The sequence below is a fragment of the Babesia microti genome, chromosome III (assembly GCF_000691945.2).
Source record: "Babesia microti strain RI chromosome III, complete genome".
Taxonomy (NCBI): Eukaryota; Apicomplexa; class Aconoidasida; order Piroplasmida; family Babesiidae; genus Babesia; species Babesia microti.
The window spans coordinates 137,720-165,699 of NC_027207.2; the positions used below are offsets into that span (position 1 = coordinate 137,720).

Consider the following 27,980-nt stretch of genomic DNA (forward strand, 5'->3'; position numbering starts at 1 on the left):
ATATGTTATATTTGACGTTACACAAATCAATTGTGAAATCAATTGTAAATTTTATATATAAGCGAAAAAATGCAAATTAAAATCTCGCATAGTAGCTAACTACCTAGAATTAGTAAATATTTTGCTCAAATATTCACAAGTATCCAGCCAAATAAATGAATGAAAAAGCGCCAATAAAATTAAAGTCACAATAATTGCTAATGTAGCGAATGTAAACAATAAGCTTAGAATGATCCATTAGGTATACTTTTTGAACTTATCTGGCACCATCTTCTTGAAGTCAAATCCCTCCTTTTTGGCACCGCTCTCCTCATCCACAGGTCTAAATAACCCATGTAATTACTTTACACAAAATATTAACGTGCATATTGAAAATAGAAATATGTGTGTCAAATTATAGTCAAATGAATGCTATATGAGCTAGTTTATACCTTAAAAGGGAATATCGTGGTAATTATTAGACCCACTTTAAACCACTTAAATTCGCTGCGGTTCAGTAGGAACCAAAGAGCCTTGAACATGTAAAGGAAAAATGCACTAACTATCATAGTGAACATTGTCATAATGGCCCCTAAATCACTACTGCCACACCGTCAAGAATCCGTGAAGTCTGCACGGTATATCCATCACCCATACTAACCAGATGTTGAGTACTCAATATTGGGCAACAAATGGACTTGGATAGGGACATCGATAGGCTGAACCGCCTCAACCAGAAGATTTCCAAAATTATAAAAAAGGGTAAGGATTTAAACTCCACAAAAGTCACTAGCGTCCTTGAAGAATGCAGAAGGTGCGATCGTCATTAACATAGCTTAAGGGACAAGTTGGAACAGGTGGCCTCTAAGTTCGTCGACACTAATGACTTTTCAAATTTCGATAAAGTAATCGACATTCTACACACTACTGGAGCGCTTATAACACAAATAGATGAAGAATTAGCCAAGATGTCATCAATTGAAATAAAATCAGACCTATTCGATGATGATGCAGATGCATTTTCCCGCATTCAATTTTCAAACGCAATTAATAAACAGTCAATCACTGATAGTGACGTTAGTGACATAGAAAATCATCACAAACACAAGAGTAAACATGATAAATATTCTGGTAAACATGATAAAATGGGGAGACGAAGTGGAAGGAAAAGCGCCAGAACATCATCTTCCAATTCTTCTTTTGTTGGCGTTGTTGAGTCGGTTGGAAATGATGTTTTAGAAGACCATTCTCATATTTTTAAGGCAGATTTCAGCCAATTAACACATGAAAACCCAACAAATCCTATTCCCTCTTTAACATCATATCCGCAACAGAACAACCTTGATAATAAAGTAGATGACATATATAGCTTGAAAAATGCACTCAGAGAAGCTATTCTGATAATAAATGATTACAAAACATATGCATCCACTCTTGAAGAATTACTTCGCGACTTAGCACTTGGTAATTTGCATTTGAACCCCAATGACAGGACTAAATTCTTAGATATCAATAGAGATTCAAATACATTCATTGACAATTTGGGTTCGACTTTAGGCATCTCCATAAACAGACCAGCCTCAATAACTCACTCACAAATTCAAAACATCCCCTTTCAAATAGACTCTTCCATTCTGGTCAACAATATGGCAACTTCTAATAGTGCCACTGTCCCAGTATTCTACCTGAGACGCATAGGATTGGCATCCAAAATACCCTTTATCGAGCCCATTTCATTATCAAACTACTTTGGTCAACATCTACATAAACCCATGCAGGAGCTATTGCGTTTTGGCAACTTGTTCAGCATCTCACTTTCTGGAAGCTTTTTTGACTCCAATTACACATTCAAAGTGACACTCAAGTGTCTCACACAGTCTATGGATATCTTTATGTCATTCCCAAACTCAACATCTATCACTAGTGCCACTGTTTCACAATATATGTCAAAGAATTCAGTGGCAGAAATCAAGGACACATTAAATCTCACCCGCGGATTATTCCCTCTTCTATGCTTGTCGATTGTACAGTCAGATGGATTTGCCTGCAAATATACCGTTACTTTACCCTTGGGCCCATTCCTCTCAATGTCCTCGAACTTTTTATCTATGCGCGAATTCGACAGTTTATGGCACTCGCCCATATACACCAACTCAAAGTTTTCAACTTACGAACTTTCAATATTATGTTACGAATCTAAGTGTGCACTTCCCATGGTTACTATTATATTTGAAGATATAAAGAAAGCCCTAGCCCTCAACGAGTTGTTGAATGTCACGATTGTTGCTGAGAAGTCACAAACAGCCGTTTATCAGCTATCATCAACATTTTCTCTTAACTTTTTGGATATATATCACATCGATCCGCATCTATTCCGCGACTGTTCCAATACATGCTTAATGGGTAAAGTGGCCGTCAAGTGTGGCAAGAACAAATTGAACATTAAGCTTGAATTGAAGAGTATTGTACCTGTGCTACTAGTTTCAACGAGGGACTGCTTGAAGGAGTCCTTATCTGCAGCCTTATCGAATAGAGCGTTGCCATCTGAGTCAATGCATAAGATTTCCATGGACAAGGATATAACACTACCGCTCCCTTTTGATGCGCCAGTGAATGAGTATTTGGACTTTCCAAACCACTTCTAATGATGTATTTTACGTACTAATTGTACAACCCAACTAATGACATTAATTAGTAATTTACAAGTCACAATATAATTTTGTGCAATTAGCACTGTACCGATTAATGACAATGATTGGGTTAATCTAAGTATATTTATTGCTTGTCTGGATGCGGATTTTCTTTTCTTTTCTTTTCACTGGTCACCTTTATGAATTTGATATGAGTTATATCAATATTCCTAGATTGGGGGAGAGAATTCCCAGACTTTGTATTTGTGAATTATTTTAACTAAAATGTTTCTTACAAATTTTTTTTTCATAATGTATCCTTAAGATACATTATTGGTTCTCACTATTCTATAATATCACGGGGTTCCCTGAAATTTTGAATGTTATATATGGATTATGTAAGAATACAAAAAACTATTGCACATCCATTTACGGCAATATGCACTAGTGAAATACAGTGACAAGAATGCATATTTGTTTATTTGTTAGATTAAAACCTCACCAACTTTAGTAACTGTAGGCCAGCCTAATGACTCGATTCCAGTAATCTAAATCCATTTACATTGTACTTTCCAAAGACTGAAACAATAAATGTATACAAAAGAACTTTGTGTACCTATTCAACTAAGTGCAAATTGAAAAGTATTGGTAAAATTCAAACATAACAACTAGACTAGTCAGTATTCAGCGTCACACCTCGAAAATAGCTATCTGTACCCGATACAAATAGCTAAATTTAGATTCTTTCGAGCTTGTCAGCAACGACCTTTTGATTTGACCTCTTGAGTTGTTCCTGGTGAAAAGTGAAAAAGTCAAAGGTGCAGCCGTGAGCCTCTGTCTGTCTGTGTTTCTTGCAGTATGTGAAGCCACATCGGCACTTGAAGCCCAGCAATCCAACTCTAGCATTACAATCCCAGCATCTAGTCGTATCCCTTTGTTTTATTCCGTCATCATTGTCAGCGGTATCGGCGACTACGTAAGGGCCGGTCAATGGCGTAACTTTATCACAATCAGTACTATCACCAACGCTGGCGACTAAGCGCTTTGGCCCTAAGGTGGTAAAATTTTCCTTGAAAGGCTCTACAGGGCCTTTGGCTTTGAGATCCTCCATACCTGCTAAGCCATTGGCGCCAGTGACACCGCCACTAGCTGTGCCGTTGGCACTGGCCGCGGCGGTGGATGGGTTGGATTTGAGATGTTCTTGGTAACATTTGGAGCAGAAGTTGAGGTTAGCGGGGGAGCCGTAAAATCCACAGTTATTGGCACAGGGCAGGGCCGCTTGGTTGCTGTTACACTCGCCCAACTCTGTCTTTTCCATTATAATTCTAGCTTAAGAAAAATCAAGCGAACTGGCAAATTAAATTAAGTTAAACAATGCGGGAGCCCCAAATTTAGACAAGTGGCGTATATGACATACGATAGGCAGCGAGGGCTGCGATTAAACAAATCGCTGATTGGGACGATGATGAGTGGTAGATCTATGTTGGAGGCAGATTTTCGGTCCCCTGGCGAGAAAATGCAAAGGTGGTCATTAAAAGGCGCCACCCGTTGCAAATTAATGGATAGTAACCAGATCACGGTTGTTTGCTAGTGTTGAGCCGTTGCCCGTGAGGGTTGACATAAGTTGTGACCCCATAGTACGTGACCGAGTCCCTAACGTTGCATGCATTATCCAACTTTGCCTCTTGTATTAAACCATCAACAATATTAGCATTAATACCAACACACAGTGTCAATTAGACTCCGATAATAATCTCATCCTCATTCACAAAAACTAAAATCAGTACTAACCGCACATACTGAGATACAATGAGTGCTGAAATTTTGCAGCCCAAGGAGATACAGATCACTGCATCTGGTATAATCCATTTTCACACAGGCCGCCTCCCTAACTACCTTCGCTATGCCACCAAACTTTTGGTTAAGGATGGATTATCTACAATCATCATCAAGGGCGCCGGCAAAGCCATCATCATGGTGTTGATGGTGGTGGAATCACTCAAATTCAATATTGAAGGTCTATATCAGATCTCCAAGATCGGCAGCATTAAGATTGAAAACCCAGATAATGAGTATGAACGCTACGTTTCCTCCCTAGAAGTAACACTCTCCAAGAACAAGCTGGATGAAAACGATCCTGGCTTCCAATCCCCCGTCCCCCCCGAGTCTAAGACAAAAATCATATTCAAGACCAAAAGAACACAACAAAACACAACAAAAAATCAAATACAAGGACAATAATAACCACTGATAAGATGCTACATGGGTTTCCATAATAACTTAAGTCAAGTTTAAATTTGTTGACTATTAATTACCCAATCATCAATTACAGCAGGTATATAATAGCAAAAATCACCAATCAGTGATTAGTTTATTTTATAATATAATATTAAATACGTAGATAGATAGATACTCTTTAAATAGTAAGGACATTGGCAAAATGAAAATAAAAAATTTCGTGTAATTTCGCAATTTTAACTACTCAAAGTTACCATAATAGACCACTTTGCCATTAGTGATGCGCTTACAGTGCCAATACCTACCAAATAGCCCTCCCAAAAAGCTAATGAGAGCTACTGCCTAAATTAATTATACGAGAAAGTGGCATGACTGTAAAATTAATTTGCGATTATCCCCCAAATATAGACCATAAATAATTAATATCAGTTGATTAGTGAAACATAACTAGATGGAATGCACAGCTTCAGGGGCTCTAAGTTTGGTGCTTGAAATCACTGGGATTCCAACCAGAGGCAATTGAACCAATGGCCAAGGGAGCAAACCGCGCCGCTTCCTGGCGTCGTTGACGGCCCTTCCGCCTTTGAACGTATCCTCAGTGACCACGAGGACAAACTCAGAGTTTGCGATTTCCGCAGGGAATATAGGCGACAAAATGGGGAAAATTACAATTTGCAGCTGACCTACTCTAGGGGTTAACTGCTGTGGCTCTACATAATGGTCAAATACGCTGATTTTAACAGGCGTACTGGTGAGGTCCGAAATATCAGTGATATACTTTTGTATATTATAGAGCCGTTCGTGATATGGTTGAATTAAATGACCATACAACTTATCAGCGGTGAGTTGGTGTGATTTACTGATTCCCAAATACAAGTGCGATTTGGCCATCATGAACGAGCATAAAATCGTATATTTGTGCCCATAATGCAATCTGTCGAAGGTCCCACCAAACATGACATTTTCCAATCTATTGGCATATCCAATTTCTGCCATAATATGCGGTATTCTACCACATTCCTCGTCAGTTTCGCTGGCTCCTGTATTAAAAGTGCTAGGGCATGAAATGTGCGGGAGAACCTGAAACCCATGCTTGAGTTTTTCAAACCTAGAGGCAGATAGCTCATCGTATAGCGATTTTACAAGGCCTTGGAGCCGAATGTCATGCAGTGAAGAGGGGTTGCGGAGCCGAAGATGGAATGAGTTGTGATTATAGGCGGGACTAACTAACTTGCTTACTATGGACCTTATATATTGCATGCATAAATGACTGCATTTGTAACTGACAATTCCATTGTCACACTTAGCGTCTATTCCACCTAACACGCCCTCATCCACATCTATCTCACCTCCCTCATCATCAGTCGACTGCCCAGCTTCAACTGCAAAGTCATATAGTTCACTTTTAGCCATATTACCAGGCCTGACATTCCATTCAATTGACCGGAGAAAAAAGTGGTTTAACAGGACGAATTGATGGCAGAAAAGTTATTGATATGGTGGCGGTGGGCATGCCTGGGGTAGTTACTTGTGCTTAGTTTAGTATTAACGAATATTAATCCATGTCGAAACATGGATGCAATAACCAGCCACCCTTTGTTGTGTGTGCTAAACAGCCGTTTCCCAGACACCATGCGCGAGTCCTTCAAAAATCAATGCATTTTATTGTTACCTTCTCCCAACTCTCTGGTCGGGGTTAAAATTAGCAAATCTTTGATAGGAAAGTTATATCTGAGTCAGACTCACACATTCTGATCCCCGGACTTATTAGAGATAGATACGTCACTCTCGATGGCAGGGGGGTTAGGGTGGACGAGGACGGTGTATCAACCGAGTTTGGATTTAAGGAAGCTAGGACTTGCAACATATTGCAACATACTGAGATTATTAGGGATACAACTTTGAAAGGTATCGATTTGGATCATGCAGTAATTACCATAGACAGGCCCCTAGTTGGAAAGTTCGAGAAATGGTTGGATGAATATTCACTAATTGAGTTTGTGGGCAGTGACTACACGCCACAAAATATTCGCAAATCCGTTTATCAGTAGGACATTGATTAAGTAGGTGGTCGCACACTAATAATATGATTGCCGAGAAACTTTTTGCCGAAATAACCCTTCTGCGCAAAACTCTACTGATGATTACGGGATTTGAAGCTCAGGTGGCCAAGATTATTTACAGTGTATGCGAAAGCACAATTTCGGATTCTTCAAACCCGCAAAAGTGGAAGTTGTTAGGAATTATCCACAGGTTTATTTACTGCGAGCTGCATGATTGCATTTGGAAGCACCTGAAACATATATATTCTGCCATGGAAGGCATAATTATTGTATGTATTTGTCATACATTTTCATTTTTATAAACATTGACATAGAATAACATTAAAATCACAGGCCCAGAATCAGCCCTTTCCGCCTACAAATTTCAGGTAATCTATTAGTTACTTAGTCTTCCTTGAACATAATACCTGCGGCCATGGAACTTAAAAAGGTAGCTGGACTGTTACTCAGATTGAAAGTTGTATTTGCCCCTTTCAAAAGGTTAACCATTTGACTTCGTCATTTACTCTGATAAGGCAGGCGTCACGTTCAATAGTTGAAATCGACACTGCGGTCCAAGACCTTTTGTCCATTTGTATTGTTGCTTTGATTGCCAGTGGACTGGAGGATAAGTTAGCCCATGCAGCGCACATGGATATGGCGATACAGGGCTCACCAGAATACGAGTTTGATGCAACGACGAGAGAATGTATAGATTGTTTCAATTCAGCACTAAAGTGTCTCACATTAACCACATGAAGCAAACAGGAGTATTCCATAGTAGAGTTATGGCCACAGGCTTTATAAAACCAGATTTTACACACAAATGTAATTTTAAATGCCGCATCTACATTTTAACGCCAATAAGAGTCATAAATTGCAATGTTGTGCACAGGCTATCGCTAGATCTAGACAATATAACAGTGGATGTGATATAAAATTCATGGGTGAGTCGGTGTATTAGTGGCTTTATTATTGTACAAAAAGTTATGGCCATGAATTGGGGTTAGCTTTTGTAATAGGCATTATGTTCAGTTGTTTCTACGACTGCTAAGTGATGTATCAATCGAAGGCTAATTCTTGTTAGGGATAACCAATATAGCAGCGGCCATTAACATCCAGAAAATGCCCTGTATAAAGTGCATAAATGACATTCCAGACAATATAAACGAGTTTACACCTGGGTGAGTGAGAGTACATACCTAAAAATAGGTAAAATATGGCCTTGGCATTTGGAACAGTCAAAAATCTAGCATATGCCTCAAGTTGCATATAATATTTTTGTAAGCTAGAATAGTTTTTTCCTTCAACAATCATAACACATAATCCGAATAGTCTGAGTAAGGGAGATATTACCCTTGGAATAGGTTAAGTAGGTATATGCTGGGTGTTAGAATGGCGAAGACATTAAGTGTAACTATTGCACTTACAACAATTAATGAACAGCCCCCGAGAAAACAAAAGCTACGCATTGCATCTTTCTCGTTGAGATCATACCTGTTCACATTTTGACCGTCGGAGCCGACGTACTCGGTTATCATAGGGGACTCACTATCCATCCTGTGTGCACCCCCACCCAATCTACAAACTACCTAGTGTGAAATTTTTTCCACGGGAAAAATATTTTTTAAATCGAGCTTCAACAGATGTTATTGTTGCTTCAATCTCCACTTTTAATGGATTATGATAAATCTAGATATTTTTTAAAAAAATTTATTCTTGAATGAATCCATCGCCCCTTAATCCACCAATACCTGCTAAATGAAGGCCACATCATTAGATGATCTACTTTTCATCTAAATTATCCAACTAATCACAACTCAGATTAAATGTAGCAATCACCTATCACTATCACTACTACTTATACTTAATCAATCTATAAATGACCCTAATTAACAGCCAATTCTTCACTGGTTACTAACTAATAAACTAAAAATTATAGTTCTTAAGATGAGCCACATACATTCTAATCGCGCCCGCGATGAAAGGAGTCACAGCCATAGTTCGATGTACGATCGATACGACAGATCCTCTACTTATAGAACTACTATAAGTAGAGGATACAGACCTAGCAAGCGTGGCAAATCTGCTAACATAGAACTTAAAGGCGATTATAGCCCGGATAGACAGAGAGATCGTTATGATCGCAGAAGTAGGCATAGCAGATCGACTAGTAGGCATGATGACGGCCACAGTTCACACATCAAATATCGCTCTTCAAGCAGTAGACATAGAGATAGGAGATCATCTAGCAGATGCAACGACCGTAGGTCAAGATATAATGTTAAAGGATATAATCGTAGCAGAAGGGATTCATCATCATCTGCAGAAACTTACATGAGAACAGATGAATTTGGCCGCGAACGTTGTAGCCCGAGTTATGGCTATAGAAGAAGGGTCTCTAGGAGTTCATCAATATCTAGCATAGAAGAACAAGCTGATCCGGCTACCGACAATTCCACTACAATTAACGGTTCTGAAAATTTGCCAAATGAAGTGACATTGAACAATATTGATGGAAGTGATAATGCCAATTCTGTTGAGTTGGACTTTTCCAACTTCGCCGAGCTATTTGGTTTTGATAGTTTTCGCTCCAGCAAGGGTCAGGAGCACACTGAAAGTGATGCATCTTTGGCAAATAAACGGACTAAAAGAAAGTATCGTCAATATATGAATCGCGTGGGGGGGTTTAATCGCCCTTTATCTCCGAAATAACTCTTAAAAGGCATTGTACAAATACTATGCTTATACAACACATTGTTACACTGGACATTAGCTACTTAAAGCTGATCAATTCACATCACAACTATCACTATGTCAATATAATTTCACGTATAGATTAAATGATCGTGGCCACACAAATGGTACAGTGATGGAATTTTCCTCGTCACAAACACTTGGGGCTATTACCCACTTAACAATTTAGCAATCGCACTCTAATTTTGTAAATTGCCAACATAACCCAGTACATTAACATTATTTTATAACGCTTCAGAATGATCATTTTAATATACAGATATGAATATATATCTTGTACTCAGACTAAGTAATTGTAGAGCGAATGCGATGTAAAATATATAAAGATAATTGCGCCCTTTAATATCCTATGGGATTCAAAGGCAAAATACACTAGTCTACTACAATTGCTGTATATCATCATCCAAACATTTACCATGCTGGATAGCCTGCAGTAGAAGCGTCGAATCACCGCCAAAGGCATTATTGAGCTTGAGCTTCTCTACCCATGCCGCCAAAATCCTCTCTTCAATGGTATCCTTGCAACATATGCGATAAATACTAACAGGCTTCTTTTGTCCAATGCGATGGATACGATCCTCCGCTTGTATATCGTTGTGCGGATTCCAGTCGTGATCCATAATTATCACACACGTGGCAGCGATCAAATTGAGTCCAGATCCACCTGTTTTTGTGGATATTAACATTACAGATTTACCGGATACGTTTGTGAAGTCTTTTAGTAGCCCAACACGGTCTGTAATTTTGACTTGCCCATCCAACCTAAACAGGGGTAAATTGGGGAATAAAACGGATAAAGTCTCATGAATAATATCTAGGAAGTTTGAAAAATGTGAAAATATTAGGGTCTTCTCATGTGGCAATGTCGAGAGCAATTCAATCAACTTTTCAAGTTTAGCCCCCTGAATCAATTGTTCTGATGGAATCATAAGGTCAGAAATTGAAGTTTGGCCCAAATCACGTATTGACTGATGGATTTCATAATCACACCAGGAAGATATTTCCGATGCCACTCTTTCCTGAGTTTGATCGCGAAACCCCTCCACATATTTTCGAAAGTAATCAATCACTCGATTAACCTGTTCTTTGGAGTAATAAGAGCCTACAGTCAAGAATGGATGGTTGGTTATTCGCCTGAGACGGAAGAGGATAGATTTTATGAACTTCAATCGTCTCCTTTGCATATAATCTGTGTCGCGGCCCTTACAACTGCTATCACTCTCAGGCACATGCCCCTGCTCGTCATCCCTTATTTTTTCAATATCAGTAGTGGCCTTATCAATCTGTATGTCAGATTGGGTATCAGGTTGAGTATCCATTTCATGAATACCCATCCTAGTCTCCAAATTTTTGTCAGCACCACAGGCACTACTGTCGATTAACAATTTGTCCTTCTCCTCTATTTCTTTATCGTACAATTCCTTTTGCAATCCTTTCAAGGGGACCCTAATTATGTAAGAAGATTTAGGCGGAAGCTCAGCTATGACGTGGCACTTAAGGCGGCGTACGACGAAGGGGGAAATTAGCTGTTGTATTGCTTTTTGTTTTAATGAAATTGAATTGTTAACCACATCATTTGAAGGTTTGATTTTTTGGATAAATTCTTCGAGTTCTTCAAAAATTTTCGTATCATCAACATTGGAATTTCTTTTATATTTAACAAAATTTTCCTCAATTTCGTCGTTAAGTGCGTGGAATGCTAGACCCGTATCGAAGGGGAGAACAAAGTTTAACAAACTACTAAGTTCAGTTATGCGATTTTGCAATGGGGTGCCAGTCAAAAGTATCCTTTGTCGTATGTCAAAGGCACGATCCAAGCTTTTATACACAAGTGATTCAGAATTCTTCAGCAAATGTGCTTCGTCAACAATTAGACATTCTAGCGACCCAGCAGAACGGAGCAATTTCATATCTTCGCGGGAAGAAATCATTGAAGTTGTTGTTACTATTATTGACACGTTATCTGTGGATAATTTTTCATAGGCCAATCCTCTGCGCATTTGAGGTGTGCCGTGATATTTTATACACTTGTTTGCTATATTTGGTGCCCAACAACACAACTCATTCATCCAATGATCTAAAATAGACGCAGGAACGGCTATTATTGAAGGCAGTTTTCGCCCAAATGTACAAAACAAAGGCAATTCTTCATTTGTAGAGTGCAACGGAGCTTGTGCTGTGACATCGGAATATAAAAGACTCAAAAAAACTGCTATTTGTGCAGTCTTCCCCTAAATATAATTAACACATACCAAGCCCATTTCATCAGCCAATATACACCCCAGACCCAAGCTATTGAGGGACAGTAACCAACTGACACTACGCTTTTGGTATTCCTTCAACAGATGATATTTGGGCGCTCCAGCAAATATCTCATCATCATAAAGCTTAGCATTGCTAAGGGAAAAATTCAATAGGTCATGAGAAGAGAACTTGAAAAGTTGGATAAGATTTTTGGCGACCAAATTTGTATACTTAAGTGCCTCTATCAGCTCACTCAAGGCGCTATCGGTGGTGCTTGAGATAGTGGATTGGGCAGAATCTGAGCTTTCACTGGACGATTCATCAGAGTCTATATTAATCAGTAATAAATATATACATTTATATATAGATTCGTATATAACATTGGAGAATAATGAAACAAATGATTCTCTCAATTTTTAGTAAAAATTATTGCACCTTACCCATCAATACCCTTTGCTTCCTCTTCTTTCTCACGAAAAAATGACTATCATTGTCTCCTTCAGAGCAACCTGTGGTCACATTTGATACGTTAGTTTCACAGTCTAATTTGTTATTGAAATTGGAGTGTTCCCAACTGCCATTGGAATCAGTGCCCATGGCATTCACACATTTATAACAGTAGGTGTATGTAATATAATGAAAATAATAAGAATTCTTAGATTGTTGTTAGTGACATTGAGGTACCAACCTTTCATGCTGTATGTGGTGTATTGTGTGCAATGTTCCCCAGATAGATTCGCGTATAAGTCCCCAGAAAGGATTCGTTATAGATTCACCTAGATTCGAGTAGATCATAGTAATTTCGAGCAACCTGTACTTTCAGCATTATCCTGCAAATTACACCAAATTATTACAAAATGAACGGTGATGATTTGTCTCAACAGCGTTCAGAGTTTATCTACAAGGCTAAACTTGCAGAGCAAGCCGAAAGATACGATGGTATGACATTCATCATTTAGAAATGGCTGAGGCTATGATTGGCCTAGTCGATTCGTGTATCAAAGATTCTAAGGATGAGTTGACCGTTGAAGAGCGCAATCTCCTTTCCGTTGCCTACAAAAATGCCGTTGGCTCAAGAAGGGCCTCTTGGCGTATTGTAAACTCGGTAGAACAGAAGGAGACCAGCAAAGGAAACATGGCCCATAAAGCTCTTGCTGAGGCTTACAGATCCAAGATTGAGATTGAACTTAATGAAATTTGTCAAAGTATTCTGAAGTTGCTGACCGACAAGCTAATTCCTAATACTACGGTATGTTACATGCAATTTTACTATATTTATTGAGTGAAAACCATTAAAACGCTAATTACACAATATTTTACACTTTATATGCATATATGTCTTGTGTATATCACATGGTTCATACTTATATATATTCACTGTATATACCTATATCATTTATCTACTAATTACTTACCAAAATTATTATACCATGTTAACATGATACTGTTTACCAATCCTTATAACCTTCTACATCCCCCTATCTGTTGCCTATTATCTTATATAACATTTAAGCCTGAATTGAGTTATCGTTATTACCCCAAAGTACGACGATTTACATTGTATTAAACTGGAGCTTGATTTATGGAATTAAAAAAATTTTCATTGGACGCATCTCTCTAGTCCAAAGTAGGCTAAACAACGCTAATTGATCATTTATTGTACTATTTGTCTGACAAATAAACTAATCAGGACAAAATGTGTAATGGGGGTATATACTGATTTGTCTGACGATTCCATGTCATATAGAATGAAATTTCACCCATAATCATTTGCAATGATAAGTATACATGCCCCCACGTTTAACGCATCGATTCTGATAGTCGTTAGTTGATTGGGAATGTCAGAGATCAATCTGCTGCATATTATTGCACATATGTTTAATGCATATATATTGATCCGATAACACCTTCATCTGATCTAACTTATACTTATACTGATACCACCCCTTATATTCTTATACTTATTTATTAGGATTAACTACCGATACATACAATGATATTTCATATTCATTTGACGACTGTTACATTCAAATTTATTAATGAATTAATACTTCATCCACTCAAAAAAGTTGACTACATTATTTATGATTGTGCTTGTGATTCAGGAATGCGAAAGCCAAGTGTTTTATCACAAGATGAAGGGAGACTACTACCGTTATATTAGCGAGTTCTCTAGCGACCAGGGGAGACAGGAAGCTTCCGCCTTTTCCAAGGAATCATACCAAAAGGCAACTGAAATTGCGGAATCCCAACTTAAACCCACCCATCCCATTAGGCTTGGATTGGCTCTCAACTATTCGGGTACGCTGATGTTTTCATTTAGTGTTTTTCTACGAGATTTTGAACAAACCACATCAAGCTTGTGAGATGGCCAAGAGAGCCTTCGACGATGCCATTACTGAATTTGATTCGGTTTCTGAGGATAGTTACAAAGATTCGACTTTAATCATGCAGCTGTTGCGTGATAACTTGACTCTCTGGGCTTCTGACATCCAGGGGGATGCGCAAGGTACACGTCCACTTTAACTTTATTAGAAAATAACACGAGGGGTCTACCAATTACTCATTGTTTCTATGACAATTGATTCAAACATACAATCTATAATGCTATATAAATATTTTGTGACATTCTTGTGTTATTTTTATCATTATGCATTTTTGACATAGATAACAAAGGAGACGAGACCGCAGCTTGATTTCATTACTCATTGCCACCACTTTCAACCACAATTTCAACTTTACATCTAATTTTATGTGACCATTCATTATTAGTGCCCTTTTAAATTTAAAATATCTTCACTTGCCATGTGTTGCGTCGTGATGTAGTGCTAATCAGTATGGTAAAGAGCGAAGTGCTTTGCGAAGAATCCACCTTCCTTGACTACCCTTTGTCGAACCGTTCAGAAGTAATATTTCTTTAACATAGGTTTCGCTATCCTCCCTAATTTTTGTGTTCAATGAGTTGGTTCAGTACTGTCTAACCACATGCACATCGGGGGTACAAGTTGAGCAAAGGTAATTCTAGCATTTTATATTTAAAGCATATATTATTTGTGGCATATTTTGTTACCAATGACTGCTACATAGTAATGAATATTAATTATTACACCTCCTGAGTGATTGATGGGGATGATGGTATGATGCCATTTTATTATGATTAATCGACATATCTCGTATAGTTCTTGAACTTTTTTTGTATAATATCACCAATACAGATTGCACGACATAGGACTATCACTAGGGCCCAAGGTCCTGGAGCTCGTATCCATCAAGGAAAGGATATACAAACATGAGACAAAAGTTGTATCCATGCTGACTTTCATAGCCACAACAGTTTGGAAATACCTATTTAACCATCATGCAGAACTGCTTAAAAGCCAAGACCACCAGGACGAGTGTAAGTTAATGGTCACTCAGATATGATCAGCGACAAAAGGATGATCATATCACTTTATGTCTCAATGGGAAAGGTAACTAACTGTACCTAGAATAAGTATATGTTGTTTGTTGTGTATAATGGTACAAGTAAAACGACATGGATTTGTGTATTGGTGTTATTGGTCCTATTGTAGATTGATTGTTTAATATGGGAAGGTCCCATGTTTTTATAGTAATACGTTGGAAAATTGCGTAAAACACTAGTTTATCTCATACTAATATAATGCATGACGTAGGATCGCCATCAACCAGTACTGGCAGCATATGTAGCTGGAATGGTAGAAGGGATGCTCTGTGGTGTGTATATGGTATGTAGATCTTAATGTAGGGAGCGCAGGTGAGCGCCCATGTAGTGGCACAGGAAGACGGTTGTTACGTTATGACTCTCTTAATTAGTCTAAAAGATGAGAAAGAAACGAATGCATCTTAATTATCGCAGTGTGTATATGTGGGGTTGGGTAGGGTACAGTACTATAGTTGTAACTAGTAAGTGCAGTGTGTAATTAGCTCATTGTTCACTACCAAATTTAATTCCTCACGTTATTTATATACAAAAACAAATCTTTCATTTTCCGCACGTTATTTGTAATTTGAAACCATGGACGCAGGTGGTAAAGTTGGTGGTAAAGTTGGTGGTAAAATTGGTGGTAAGGGCAAATCAGGTGTGTCCCATGTCACTTAGGCTCTGGTAAAGGTAAAAGGGCACCTTTAAGTCGTGCTGCTCGTGCAGGTTTGCAATTTCCGGTTGGGAGGGTTCACAGAATGCTCAAGAGCAGAATTCCATCTGATGGTCGTGTAGGGTCAACTGCTGCAGTTTACGCCTCTGCTATCCTCGAATATTTGACCGCTGAAGTACTTGAACTTGCAGGCAATGCATCGAAGGACCTGAAGGTAAAGCGTATTACCCCCCGCCATTTGCAATTGGCCATCCGCGGTGATGAAGAACTTGATACTCTCATAAAGGCTACGATTGCTGGCGGTGGCGTCATTCCTCACATACACAAGGCTTTGGTCAATAAAGGTCAATTACCGGGTCCCATTGGCAAGAAGGGCAAGAGGCTTGTTTGATTTTTGCTCAGTTTCGTTGTTCTTCGAAATAGAATACACTAATCACAAGCTAGCTACCCCTTCTATTTTGTATGCTATTAGATAATTCATCACCAAAGGTGAAGTGCTTATGGCTAATTCAAAGATTTTCTAACGCTTACTATAATTAAATACCCCGGCAAACAGTTCACATAGTGTTAAATTTCGTTTACATCACTAATCTACATGTATGTTATTACATCAGTGCGTAGCGCGTAGTTGGTTGGTATATGATTCCTAATTTTTTGATAAACAGTCTATTCTACTTTTTACAGTATCCAATACTTTGGTGATGCATTGGTTCTGCTCATTGAATTTATACCGATATACATTTTAGTTATCAGTATATAATATAGACTAAAGGTTCATTGATATTATCGGGGGATAGTCTGTTTGATTGATGCAAAGAGAGTTATTCAGGATACTCATATAATTTGTTGTCTGTATTGTTCTACCGGAGGTTACTATATTTAAGGATTAGCCATATAGGTTTCTTGTGTAGTTAGGGTAGGTTGTGCATTGAGGATCAGGTATAGTTGCGTATGGATTAGGATAGAATTAACAAAATTTAGGGTCAATAACAGCGAGATAAGGGCAATAGAGGGAGAATTTGGTCCAATTTTTAGGTAGATGGAACTAGAAGTTGTGGCATTAGGACGTTGGAATTGGGTATTAGTTCTCTTTGTCTCAGATACTTAATTTTTTTTTTTTTCTCGATCTAAAATGTATTCTTAAGTTACACATTTTAAACAGTAACTTAGTGATGAATTACGCACAATCTGTGAACATTTTTCGACAGATGCATCCAAATATTTACATTATCACGATTTTTACTATCTATTCATTATTTACTACGACATTCTTTAAATACATACAGTTTACATACATTTTTCATAAAATAACCGGTTATTTGATGTACTATCAAATATACAAAAATAGCTACATTTCAGTATCTATGTTAGAGGCATCATGATAGATGTTGACAGTATGGTGTTAGAGCATCTGTTATATATGTGGCTTGTTATAGATGATGGGTATATTTCCAGAAAATCGATACTTTTTACTTTGTGCATGTAATTTATTCATCTTTAACATATTGTCATTACAATAATTAATTACCAATACACGGTAAGTTTTTGACCGTGATATATCGCATAGACTAGCGTAAAATTAAAATTTTTCTAAAATTTGCGCAATTGTTTTTATAATTTAACTTTATCATGAGCATTTCCAAGAAGACTCGCAAATTTTCCAAAGTTAAGCGACTGCTTAACCCTAAAGATGAGCGCATAACACTCAATGCTCACAGCAGTGCCACTAAGAAGTCCAAAAGCAATGAAATGATTAAACAAGTTAATCCTGTGAGCAGCTATATGTTTTTTTCATACAACGAGAATCTTGTACCACCTTATCAGGTTATTGTCGACACAAATTTCATCAATTCATCCATCCAAAACAAGCTAGATCTGTTTCGTGCATCTTCTGATTGCCTACTGGCCAAGTGTAATATGTGCGTAACTGATTGCATCATTGGGGAACTAGAAAAGTTGGGCCACCGTTATCGCTTGGCCCTTAGTTTAGCTAAGGACCCGAGGGTTACTAGACTTACTTGTTGTCACAAAGGTACTTACGCTGACGATTGCATAGTGCAACGAGTTACTCAGCACAGATGCTATATCATTGGCACAAATGATAAAGATCTTAAGTGCCGTATACGTAAAGTGCCTGGCGTACCTATTATGTATGTTTCAAAACACAAATATCAAATTGAGAGATTGCCTAATACCATAACCTAATTATATATGTTTTTTTCGAAAACCTGAAATTTTCTAACAAAATTTAAACCTATCGCTGTATGTAACTAGCATATCACATAAATTGTTTGTTCTTACACGAATTTTTTTGCATCATCCACTGCGTTAGTTTAGTTATTATCTTTTTAATTAAAAGTAACCCACTAACAATGCCCATTAGTCGTTTATTTCCAATAGCCCACCTATTTTTTATACAGTAATGAATGGTTTGTGATGTCTAAATAACGTTCTGTGATTAAATGTTTATAGCTACTCACTGCCAGTAATTCAAGTACATAATAAATTAATTTTACAATTTCTATATTGCACACTATCCAATAACAATTCAGGTGATTAAGCATTAGAAGAACTAGTTTTGATTATCTAGTGGTTCTATTATTTCAAAAAATGCTATTGATAGAATTTTGATGACATCACAAAGTATACCTTGTCCCGTACTGTCTAATAATTTTCAAAAGGCGTTAATATATCTATTCAAATTGCCGCTAATTAATGAACCAAATAACAACTAATATACATTTGAATGAAACTAATTAATGCAGAACTGATTAAAAAATCTGCGTAACCAAATTAACTATAATACTTTAATTATAGTATCAAGATTCCAATTTCACTATTAAGCATGTCGTTATCCACTTCAGACTTATCAATAGTCATTGAATCATTAAATAGGTAAATATTCAATACGTAATAATGACTATTACTGGTAATAGCATCCACCGCTAATTAATATGTTAAGAGTAGAGCGAGGGATCTATCTTGTGCGGAATCGGCTGAATCTCCGTCCCCAACTCTGATTCAATTTTATATAAAAATTCCTTATCGGCATTTGTAATCAAACTTATCGCCAATCCGTAATGTCCAAATCTACCTGACCTGCCAATACGATGTAAATAAGTAGCTGATCTCTTGGGAAAGTCAAAATTGATAACCACGTTAACAAACCTAATATCAATCCCTCTGGTAAATAGGTCTAGATAACATTTTGTATTACCTGAAGATACGAGACAACGGCAGGCACCATTTTTAAAGTCGTGAAAAACCCTGTTTCTATGCAATTGTTGCATCTTAGAGTGTATGTAGAAGCAAGAGAAACCGAGTTCTGTTATCTTTTTAGCAAGCAACTCAACCCTGGTTACACTGTTGCAGAATACGATGGTCTGGTTTATTTGGAGACGGCCAAATAAAGTGTTGAGACAGTGCACCTTTTGTCGTTCTTCTAGAAATGCATAATATTGGGTTATGCCCTTTAGCGTGAGCTCTTCCATTAGGTTAATTTCATGAGCCCCTGGTAAATGTTTATTTTTGAAATCCTCCACCATCACGGGGAATGTGGCAGAAAATAACATTAATTGCCGTTCTTTTGGTAAATAATTTAATAGTTGTTCAATTATGGGTAAAAATTCCACCGATAGCAGCTTATCTGCCTCGTCCATAACAACGGTGCCACACTTGTTTAAATCAACCACACCCTTATTCGTAAGATCAAGAACTCGTCCAGGCGTCCCAACTAGAATTTGCACAGGGTTATATAAGCGCATAATATCATCTTTCAAAGATGTACCACCAGTGGATACCATACATTGAACATTTAAGTGTTTCCCCAGTTCCTTAATCACAGCTGAAGTTTGCAAGGCAAGTTCTCTAGCCGGTACAAGAATTAGGCTTTGTATGTGCCTAGCAGTTAAATTAACACGTTCCAATATTGGGATACAAAAGGCTGCAGTTTTTCCTATATATAACCTAGGGATTACCCGTGCCATTCTTTGCCCTAGCCAAAATATTTTTACCAGTCAACGCGATAGGAATAGTCTCCTCTTGTATGGGAGATGGCCGTTCCATGCCTTTTTCAAAAATGCCCATTAGAAGCTCACGCTTCAAAAAGTAGTCTTCAAATTCAGTGCCTCGGGTTTTGGTAACATCCTAAATAAACACTTTATTACCTCAGTTTTGGGTCTTGGATCAATATTTTTTTCTAGCAGATTCCTCTTCCATTCGGAATCCATAACTTCCTCGTCAGAGGAAACCAGGGAATCGTTATTAGCAGTTGTGGCTGTAGCCGTTGAAGCGTAAGTAGCCGCTGCGTTTACATTATTCTTATGGTTTTGTCTTTTTAGTATCTTATTTTGTAGGCTTTTGGCCTTCTGCTGTGAAGTAGTGGATGCTTGGCTGCTCATCGCATATATATCCAAATGTACATACACTATTCATACTATGGGGCCGCCACTCTCTCTGTTAGCAGAAGAATCCGGGCTTATAGCTTGTACCCATCCTGTTACTACTAATTTGTGATGTATTAAATATACTCTGTGACAATATGTTGCACACATTTTCACACCCATCGTTGCTCTCTTCGTTTTTACTATCTGGGCCCACAGGGTCTACGTGTTGTTGTGGTTTATCAATTTTTGCACATATATTTCTGTTATTGTCAATTCTTATAAGTTTAGTACGTCCTTCTGGCGATGCAGCACCAGCAAATATTGCCTTGTCATTTCCAAAACAATCCACAACTTCCATGACGTAGTAGATATACAGGTCACTATCTGCACTTCTGAGCATACTATTGACTCGATTGTTCTTGGCGTATAGAAATAATCTAATTAACAGCGGAACTTAGTTTATATGTAAAATTTTAGTTGAACTAATTTTTTTAACACAATTGCATGTGCTAAGGATGAGTCTAATCGCTAGATCTGACGCCGTTATAGATGTACCAAACTACCATACGCCAACTGGAGCCACCGCTACTAATTTTTCTAGGTCAAATTCATTAGATCCCCAACTTTCAAATAATCATTTACATACTAATAATCTACACATAAATACTAGCGGCTACCGCTTGCCCTACGATGCGTACAATAGAAATAGCGCTAGGGAAGGTACGCCAATAAGACATCAGCAACGAACAATCTACTCTGAAAGACAATCAAGGGCAGAAGAACCTTTAAATCACATAGAGCGGACTTTGGCCGATTACTGGAAGAGAAGGATTTCACACGAATCACCAACACATCGCTCAACTTGCCAATCGCAGCAATCGAGAACTAGTTCAATATGTTCTGTAAATTTGACACAAGAATATGCCATTAATGGAAGTCGTCAACAAACATACAACTTGAGACAAGTGGAACAAGATGCATTACGGGGGAATCTTATTTATACTTCCAACGGTATGTTTAATACAAGCTCACCCACAACGACAGAATATAGACAATTAAACAGATCAAACTGTCATCTTCAACCGCAGCAGACTCATAACAGCATTAATGGTCAAACTGTGCAGGAGATCCATAACGGTTATACCGTATACCCCACTTATGACAATCCTAATGGCTCCTTCCACAATGTGGCAGTTCAAAATGTGAATCATGATGTTCCTAGAATTTTAAATGTGAGCACGACTAGCTACACTTCAAATGCACCCTCCTTCCACAATTTAAACTTTGCAACTAACTCCAATGCGCCTACACATGTATATATCAATAATTACCCAACACAATCCAATGTATTATACCATGCGAACGTAGAATCCGTTAGCACACAGGGCAACTACCCGTTAATGCTACCGCTTGACCAGATATACGGTCGAATTTCCAACCAACAACAATTGAACAGTAATAACAGCTCGGAAAATGGGACACCCAGACACATATTAGAGACATTTCCTACGAGCATATTTGATGGGAAAAACTCTAGCGATGGAAAGTGTTGCATTTGTTGTCAGGACTATGATATCGGAGAGGAACTGCGTCGCCTTCCATGCTTACATGATTACCACGTCGGGTGTGTGGATGAGTGGCTGGCCAAGAGCACGTTGTGCCCACTGTGTAAGATGAACTTTACACAATGAAATTTCTGCATTTTTTTTTAATTTTTAGCTACCTAGTGACTAAAGCCTACACATTACACGACTGGTTGCTCGTAACCGGGTTTGATCCTGTGACAATTCAGTTTGATGTCCTAGTCAAACCCATTGTCCAGGCCACTATAGCTCGTGGCACCAAATGTACAGCAGATGGATGTACAATTATCACTAACCTCCCAAAAATTGTACTCATAAATGTTACAACAAATTCATTCACTCTACGCCTAGTGGACACACATAATGTTTCATCGGCTGATGGATACCAGGTGAATTGCACCTTTCTTATCGCATGGATTGTTCTAGAATCTGGATATTTTCATGAATCCACACACTCTGACATACTTTACGCTGGCTCTATCGACTTAGACTTCGCCAAACCTACATTCTCAGTTACCCTTGACAATAGTAAATTAAAGCTGACTCCGGGGAACTCAGCCTTTTCAGCCATATTAGTGGCCAAGGATGATGAAGACATCTCCGACCTGGTTAATATATATTTCTCTTCACAGATTTACACCCAGCCTCACGATCTAGACACAGTATCTATTTCATTCACTAGCAATGCAACTACCAAATTGTCTAAAACTTCAAAGACCGCCAAACTGCACTACTTTTTGGTGAACACATACAAGCTGCAAAAGACTTCCATTGGCAGGGACAAAAATACGTCCGATTTTTACGTAAGAAAAATTTTCCTCAAGGACGGGATGACCATGCCCCTGGAATGGGCCTACCCTGAACCCTTGTTGCTACCCTGCCAATCAATTACAGATCCAACTGATAACCCGGTTTCTACCATAACAGCTAAAATGGACTTCCAATGGATAGCCCGAACCAACGAAAGCAAGATATTCGAGTTTTATATCATTCAGAAGTCCCCGGCATTGAGTGGAGATGAGCTGTTATCTAAAAACATCTATTTCCTGATCCTTAACATGACTAAACCTCCACCTCTACTAAAACTAGATATATTACCCCTAAATATGGGTTTCTACGATACCAAAAATGTCTACAAATCCTTCTCTGCGCCTCAGGTTGTTTACACCTGGCTGTCTGGTATAGGTAACAAATACTGTTTATTGGCACATGCTATTGAACCTAATTCCGATGTTGATTGCCATGCACTATGCAATTTTTATGCTTCCAATCCCAAATATTGCCATCGTTACGGTACTGGAATGGAAATTGACACAGTTGAAACATACAATAGATTTGCCACTAATAACATGAGTGATTGTATCGAAAAATTCCTAATTCCCTTGTGCAAATTTCCTAATGTGCGCGATTTAAGCGATGATAATATGATGGAATCTGAGTATCCCCTTGAAGACCAACAACCCACTCTGTTGAAAAACGTCGAGCCTTCCGCCTTTGCTTGCAGAGGCTCCGCTCCTGGCGGAGATTATGTCGTATGTCGGATGTCACAGCTCAAAGATAAATGGTTCTACTCATCGTACCAGGTATGCAAATATTACTTGGAACATAAGGGCGAGCATTGGACCAGTAGCGTAGTATCAATAGCTGCAAGTGACGATGACACTAGTGCCGGCGGTGGCGCCAAATACTACGTAACATATGAAATATGTAAGGTAGTTGTCAATGCTAGCAATTTTTTAAAGTGCCATGAGTTGGGCAATAAAAATTGCCCCAAGTTACCAGATCTGCAGTTCTACCCGATCGAGAACCAGAAGATGCACTCCAATTACATCCTTTACTCATTTTGCTGCCCCAATCGATCCTCAACGAAATCTAACATTAAACCTTCAAATGACACCATCCCTGATGGTGTCATTCTTTCGGATGAGAGACATGCTCAAGGCCTAGCTTCGATGCCCGATATATACCATTCACCTAAAGACAAAGATAACACTGGCGCAAAGCTGCATGATAGCATCATGAATGATGTAAAACAATCACAAATACAAAACAACACAATTCTTTCGGCCAAACACCAGACGAGTATTTCCATTGACATATCTAATACACTTAGCGGGGGCATATTGTACGTGCCGATTTATGGCTCTGAAGTAGCTCCCACATACATAAAAGAAACTTGCATATACAGTGAGTGGGAAGAATGGAGCGCTTGTGAATTACCTTGTCAGCTGAAAAACAAAGTTGTTAATCGCCGCCGTAGACGTACATTGCTCCAAGGCATTGGTACAAAATGCCATACCATCGAAACAGAACCTTGCCAAGACATACCGGACTGTTCGAGTATGTGCCTAATGAGCGAATGGTCCGAATGGTCCAAGTGCAAAGTTGATAAGGAAAATGGATTATCCTATTCTGTCCGTCACATTCTCTACGACTCTGATAAGTGCAAAGATCAAACATTAGAGTTGTGGCGTAGCTGCAAGGATGCGGACCTAGATGAATATACCACCAAAGATAGTTATGACCTCAATTTGGCCATTAATGAACTTGAATTCGCCGGAAATATGGATAAGGAATATGACATTACAAATGACTACAAAATGGCAGTGTCAAGCACTTGGTCTGGATGCACTCAACCCTGCGACAATAGAAACAACAGGGGCGTCAATATCAGTCTCAAGGACAGCGAGCGTTCTACCAATACCATAAATACCCGATCTTGCACTGAAAAGTTCCCTCCATGTGCATTTGATGAAGTGATAAATTGTGAAGAAATAAGACCTGTCCTACCTGGTCTCACCAAACAATCATGCATCTCCGGATGCAGAACAATACTTTCCAATTGCAAAACGGACCATTTGAAGTGCTATGCCTTCGCAGAGTTGGGGAGTAAACAAGACAAAAATTTCTTCAACAACTGCCGTTTAAATGATGAATTGGAGAAGAAGATTGCCCAAGTTAAGAACCTCCAGTACAATAAGTGCTACATTAGCCGCGCAAGCTATCTGGTGGATGAAAATAGTTGGATTGATGCAAGATATAACGCTTGTAATTGCTATGAGGAGGGTGCCGTGCCTTGTGATGAACAGGATGTGTTTTTGTCGCTGGAGGATCTCCCTGAAGACATGATGGCTTCCAGTGTATGCCCAGTGGAAGCGCTGGCCCCAAGTGGTAAGTGATACTGGTATATTATAGCATCAGCTGTCTTTATGATAGTTTCATATCCACTGTTACATTCAATTACTCAGAAATGAACACTTCCGACATGGTTTCTTTTGGCCACAACAAGGCTGCATATTGCCCACTCGAATACATGAGGAAAGGCACAGTGACTTTTGGCAGCATTTCATACGAAACGCTAAGAAACTTCTGCGAATACGGGGCGGGTTACATGAACTTAAAAAATTCACCTAGGTACAGCCTCTTCGAGTACCAGTGTCCCTATGCCACAACATTGGGAAATCGATTAGATCCGGCCGTTACTACAAGCGATTGTATAGCAGAGTGCAATAAATACTATACAGAATGTAAAAACGAAATTACCACATTGAGTACTTGTTTGATACATAGCTTGCGTTCATTGAGCAAAGAATTCAATAAGTATAAGTGCCACCTATCAGAAATCTATCCGCTGGATTGTGATATGGCATACTCTTCCAGTGCAGAGTTGAGTGACGATTCACATATCTGTCCCGCCATATGCAAATATAACAAGAGAAGGTGCGAAGTCAAAATTTTTGAGAATGATTACAATAACTACAAACGCTGCCTCAAAGAAAAACTAAAGACCAGCGAAATGTTTAATAATAATTGCATGTTTAAGCCCATGGGCCGTATGCCGGGTAGTGGATTTGTACTCTGCAAATTCCCACCCGTCGACTGCAAGTATTCAGAATGGAGTGAGTGGTCCAAATGTACTGCGCCTTGTAACAGAATAGACAACGTGGCCACAAGAAAGCGTATGCGGACTCTTATCCACCCTGCATCAAATTATGGTAAACCGTGCAATAGTTATGATTCATTGGGTAAGCAAAAAATAATTTAGGTACCATTGACATCGAAATTTGCAAGCATTTGCCCCCGTGCCAATCGGACAAGTGGATATTACCGGTCACTGTGGAGTCCAACCCATTGATCCTCGACTTTGTGGACAACAGAGACGACGAGCAGAACCATGAAATTGAGTGGGTGAAGGAGGCATTTGAAGTTTACCCCAAGTTGAAGCATTCGTCCGAAGTCAAGTCTTGCAAATTATACAAATCAGAAAAGGTAATGTGACATATCATTTTTAGACCGAAGGTTGCGGATGCCCAAGAGGCTACTCCCCGTGTAGTTTGGGAGAGTCCATTAAATCCCCCGATCTGATTACCTCCATAAAAAACCTTTGTTCAGTCAACCCCTTAGCATTCATAAGTTTCGAAGACGACGTAGATGTTTATTACTATCTGTGCAACGTGGATATGGTGTATGCCGAAGATGAACTTGACATGGACATTAAACGTTGTGATTCAATAGATAGCTTCCAATACTCTAGTTGTATGGGAAATGGAAAGTTGTTCAAGCCTTTCAACTTTATACAATTCTTCATACTCGGGGCATTTGCCTCTTTCACGTACATATTGATCAGTGCTTTGTTGACAAATGTGCCCAAGTTCAGCCATTCCAAGCAAAAAACTGACTGATATTGAACAGTGGGAATTATAGGGAACATTTATTTTGACAATAATCGTATGTCTGTAACATATATACAAATGGCATAATGTATTTTATTTTTACTTTGTTTATTATTCACAATCCAACCATAATCAAACGTAATCGCCACGACCCACCCTTAACTGCGCATTAGCCCATTACATCAATAACTAAATGTATATACCCATAGATACATGGAGTATATACAGCAGGATTAGTGATGGTAATGTCAGAATAACTTCGATAAGCTGTACACTTTGCAAATATGATTTTTAGTAACCGATGGATTTCAAAATTTATATTAACTGATTGTAAGGTAACGTTAGTAACTTGCCTGTTTGAAGAAAAATTATCAACTGACACTGACCGGTCACGGCATGGAAAAAATAATTGTTAGACAAATTCGCATGTAAATTCCACAGTGTTTAGTTGGCATTTTGTGGTAACAGGATAATTACATGAGTGACAAATAAAATCATTAATAGACAAACGGCACAATATGTAGTTAATCTGATTATCGGACAACTAAAATGCTAGTGTGGATAAACGTTGTAACACAAATGGCCACACGTGCCGAATCATATTCCTACAGCTTAATTTGCAAATGTAGAATCTTATATATAGCAATTTGTGATGCCTAGTGTGAAGATAACCTTTGTCGCAGTGGTTATTTGCGGATAGTTGTGTAACTTATTTGAACTTGATTATTTAGAATCGTTGTGTTTTAGTGAAAATATTCGGAAATAACGTGATCAAACCAATAAAACCCCTGTCCAAACGTTTACACTAATGTACGCTACTTGTGCATTTTATGAAAACTAAACGCATGTTATGTAATATACATATGTTGCAAATGTTAATGTTATTTATACATCACCATAGTAATGTGCTGAAACTTGAAATAATAATTACACTATTAATGCACTTTAACAACAAATAATCAACCACTGGCACGAATTAATGATATAAAACACATATTTAGTGGTTTATTGACGAAATTGCTTAATTTATATATATTACGCCAAGCAATGAGTAATTTTTAAATAGCACCCATAAATTACATAAAAACGACGCCTACAGTAAGAAATACAGGCACCGTTGTTTGGAATAAACAATGTGGATTTTAATATTGATAATAACGTAGTTTCAGGGAAGTTTTTCTGGTCTATGACACTAGTATGTCACGGTGGCATATCCATAGTGTCGTGTCGCCCCCTATAAACATTATATATAATATGCATTAATTATCCCTTTTACGACAAGAAATAAAATATGATATCACACACTTTATTTTCGAATTCTAAAAGCACAGTCA

General features: G+C 38.3%; 17 protein-coding genes across 17 annotated transcripts; 10 read left to right on the forward strand and 7 right to left on the reverse strand.

The window, feature by feature from the left end:
* Positions 1-237: 237 nt before the first annotated feature.
* On the reverse strand, positions 238-634 carry BMR1_03g00365 (antigen UB05; the record flags this gene model as incomplete). The annotated part of the gene is made up of 4 exons (XM_021481819.1): positions 238-322; positions 344-411; positions 432-571; positions 592-634. The coding sequence occupies 4 exons, from the start codon at positions 632-634 to the stop codon at positions 238-240; spliced, it is 336 nt and encodes a 111-aa protein (XP_021338412.1).
* BMR1_03g00370 (hypothetical protein) lies at positions 672-2,624 on the forward strand (the record flags this gene model as incomplete). Its single annotated transcript, XM_012793231.1, has 2 exons — positions 672-793; positions 815-2,624. The coding sequence occupies 2 exons, from the start codon at positions 672-674 to the stop codon at positions 2,622-2,624; spliced, it is 1,932 nt and encodes a 643-aa protein (XP_012648685.1).
* A 721-nt stretch (positions 2,625-3,345) lies between these two features.
* BMR1_03g00375 (Zinc finger A20 and AN1 domain-containing stress-associated protein 7) lies at positions 3,346-3,927 on the reverse strand (the record flags this gene model as incomplete). Its single annotated transcript, XM_012793232.1, has 1 exon — positions 3,346-3,927. The coding sequence occupies one exon, from the start codon at positions 3,925-3,927 to the stop codon at positions 3,346-3,348; it is 582 nt and encodes a 193-aa protein (XP_012648686.1).
* Positions 4,419-4,850, forward strand: BMR1_03g00380 (DNA/RNA-binding protein Alba 1 (ALBA1); the record flags this gene model as incomplete). Its single annotated transcript, XM_021481820.1, has 2 exons — positions 4,419-4,467; positions 4,489-4,850. The coding sequence occupies 2 exons, from the start codon at positions 4,419-4,421 to the stop codon at positions 4,848-4,850; spliced, it is 411 nt and encodes a 136-aa protein (XP_021338413.1).
* Positions 4,851-5,294: 444 nt separating this feature from the next.
* Positions 5,295-6,260, reverse strand: BMR1_03g00385 (pantetheine-phosphate adenylyltransferase; the record flags this gene model as incomplete). Its single annotated transcript, XM_012793234.1, has 1 exon — positions 5,295-6,260. The coding sequence occupies one exon, from the start codon at positions 6,258-6,260 to the stop codon at positions 5,295-5,297; it is 966 nt and encodes a 321-aa protein (XP_012648688.1).
* BMR1_03g00390 (conserved Plasmodium protein, unknown function) lies at positions 6,420-7,648 on the forward strand (the record flags this gene model as incomplete). Its single annotated transcript, XM_021481821.1, has 7 exons — positions 6,420-6,582; positions 6,621-6,755; positions 6,777-6,894; positions 6,915-7,179; positions 7,225-7,278; positions 7,299-7,340; positions 7,361-7,648. 7 exons carry the CDS (start codon positions 6,420-6,422, stop codon positions 7,646-7,648), a joined length of 1,065 nt encoding a protein of 354 aa, XP_021338414.1.
* BMR1_03g00395 (hypothetical protein) lies at positions 7,963-8,448 on the reverse strand (the record flags this gene model as incomplete). Its single annotated transcript, XM_012793236.1, has 3 exons — positions 7,963-8,069; positions 8,092-8,225; positions 8,246-8,448. The coding sequence occupies 3 exons, from the start codon at positions 8,446-8,448 to the stop codon at positions 7,963-7,965; spliced, it is 444 nt and encodes a 147-aa protein (XP_012648690.1).
* On the forward strand, positions 8,840-9,604 carry BMR1_03g00400 (hypothetical protein; the record flags this gene model as incomplete). Its single annotated transcript, XM_012793237.1, has 1 exon — positions 8,840-9,604. One exon carries the CDS (start codon positions 8,840-8,842, stop codon positions 9,602-9,604), a length of 765 nt encoding a protein of 254 aa, XP_012648691.1.
* On the reverse strand, positions 10,027-12,487 carry BMR1_03g00405 (SNF2 family N-terminal domain; the record flags this gene model as incomplete). Its single annotated transcript, XM_021481823.1, has 3 exons — positions 10,027-11,877; positions 11,899-12,218; positions 12,331-12,487. 3 exons carry the CDS (start codon positions 12,485-12,487, stop codon positions 10,027-10,029), a joined length of 2,328 nt encoding a protein of 775 aa, XP_021338415.1.
* Positions 12,748-14,586, forward strand: BMR1_03g00410 (tyrosine 3-monooxygenase/tryptophan 5-monooxygenase activation; the record flags this gene model as incomplete). The annotated part of the gene is made up of 5 exons (XM_021481824.1): positions 12,748-12,829; positions 12,850-13,139; positions 13,996-14,191; positions 14,214-14,399; positions 14,558-14,586. The coding sequence occupies 5 exons, from the start codon at positions 12,748-12,750 to the stop codon at positions 14,584-14,586; spliced, it is 783 nt and encodes a 260-aa protein (XP_021338416.1).
* BMR1_03g00415 (Trafficking protein particle complex subunit 5) lies at positions 14,728-15,758 on the forward strand (the record flags this gene model as incomplete). The annotated part of the gene is made up of 6 exons (XM_021481825.1): positions 14,728-14,796; positions 14,817-14,905; positions 15,106-15,287; positions 15,308-15,360; positions 15,565-15,636; positions 15,657-15,758. 6 exons carry the CDS (start codon positions 14,728-14,730, stop codon positions 15,756-15,758), a joined length of 567 nt encoding a protein of 188 aa, XP_021338417.1.
* A 168-nt stretch (positions 15,759-15,926) lies between these two features.
* Positions 15,927-16,396, forward strand: BMR1_03g00420 (histone H2A; the record flags this gene model as incomplete). The annotated part of the gene is made up of 2 exons (XM_012793241.1): positions 15,927-15,990; positions 16,011-16,396. 2 exons carry the CDS (start codon positions 15,927-15,929, stop codon positions 16,394-16,396), a joined length of 450 nt encoding a protein of 149 aa, XP_012648695.1.
* Positions 16,397-17,634: 1,238 nt separating this feature from the next.
* Positions 17,635-18,210, forward strand: BMR1_03g00425 (UTP24, FCF1, U3 small nucleolar RNA-associated protein 24; the record flags this gene model as incomplete). Its single annotated transcript, XM_012793242.1, has 1 exon — positions 17,635-18,210. The coding sequence occupies one exon, from the start codon at positions 17,635-17,637 to the stop codon at positions 18,208-18,210; it is 576 nt and encodes a 191-aa protein (XP_012648696.1).
* BMR1_03g00430 (ATP-dependent RNA helicase DDX6/DHH1) lies at positions 18,963-20,405 on the reverse strand (the record flags this gene model as incomplete). Its single annotated transcript, XM_021481826.1, has 4 exons — positions 18,963-19,201; positions 19,223-19,960; positions 19,983-20,151; positions 20,172-20,405. The coding sequence occupies 4 exons, from the start codon at positions 20,403-20,405 to the stop codon at positions 18,963-18,965; spliced, it is 1,380 nt and encodes a 459-aa protein (XP_021338418.1).
* Positions 20,406-20,463: 58 nt separating this feature from the next.
* BMR1_03g00435 (hypothetical protein) lies at positions 20,464-20,790 on the reverse strand (the record flags this gene model as incomplete). Its single annotated transcript, XM_012793244.1, has 1 exon — positions 20,464-20,790. The coding sequence occupies one exon, from the start codon at positions 20,788-20,790 to the stop codon at positions 20,464-20,466; it is 327 nt and encodes a 108-aa protein (XP_012648698.1).
* Positions 20,791-20,905: 115 nt separating this feature from the next.
* Positions 20,906-22,081, forward strand: BMR1_03g00436 (Receptor homology region transmembrane domain-and RING domain-containing protein 5; the record flags this gene model as incomplete). Its single annotated transcript, XM_021481827.1, has 1 exon — positions 20,906-22,081. One exon carries the CDS (start codon positions 20,906-20,908, stop codon positions 22,079-22,081), a length of 1,176 nt encoding a protein of 391 aa, XP_021338419.1.
* Positions 22,078-26,655, forward strand: BMR1_03g00437 (conserved Plasmodium protein, unknown function; the record flags this gene model as incomplete). The annotated part of the gene is made up of 4 exons (XM_021481829.1): positions 22,078-25,144; positions 25,222-25,998; positions 26,019-26,242; positions 26,266-26,655. 4 exons carry the CDS (start codon positions 22,078-22,080, stop codon positions 26,653-26,655), a joined length of 4,458 nt encoding a protein of 1,485 aa, XP_021338420.1.
* Positions 26,656-27,980: the final 1,325 nt, after the last annotated feature.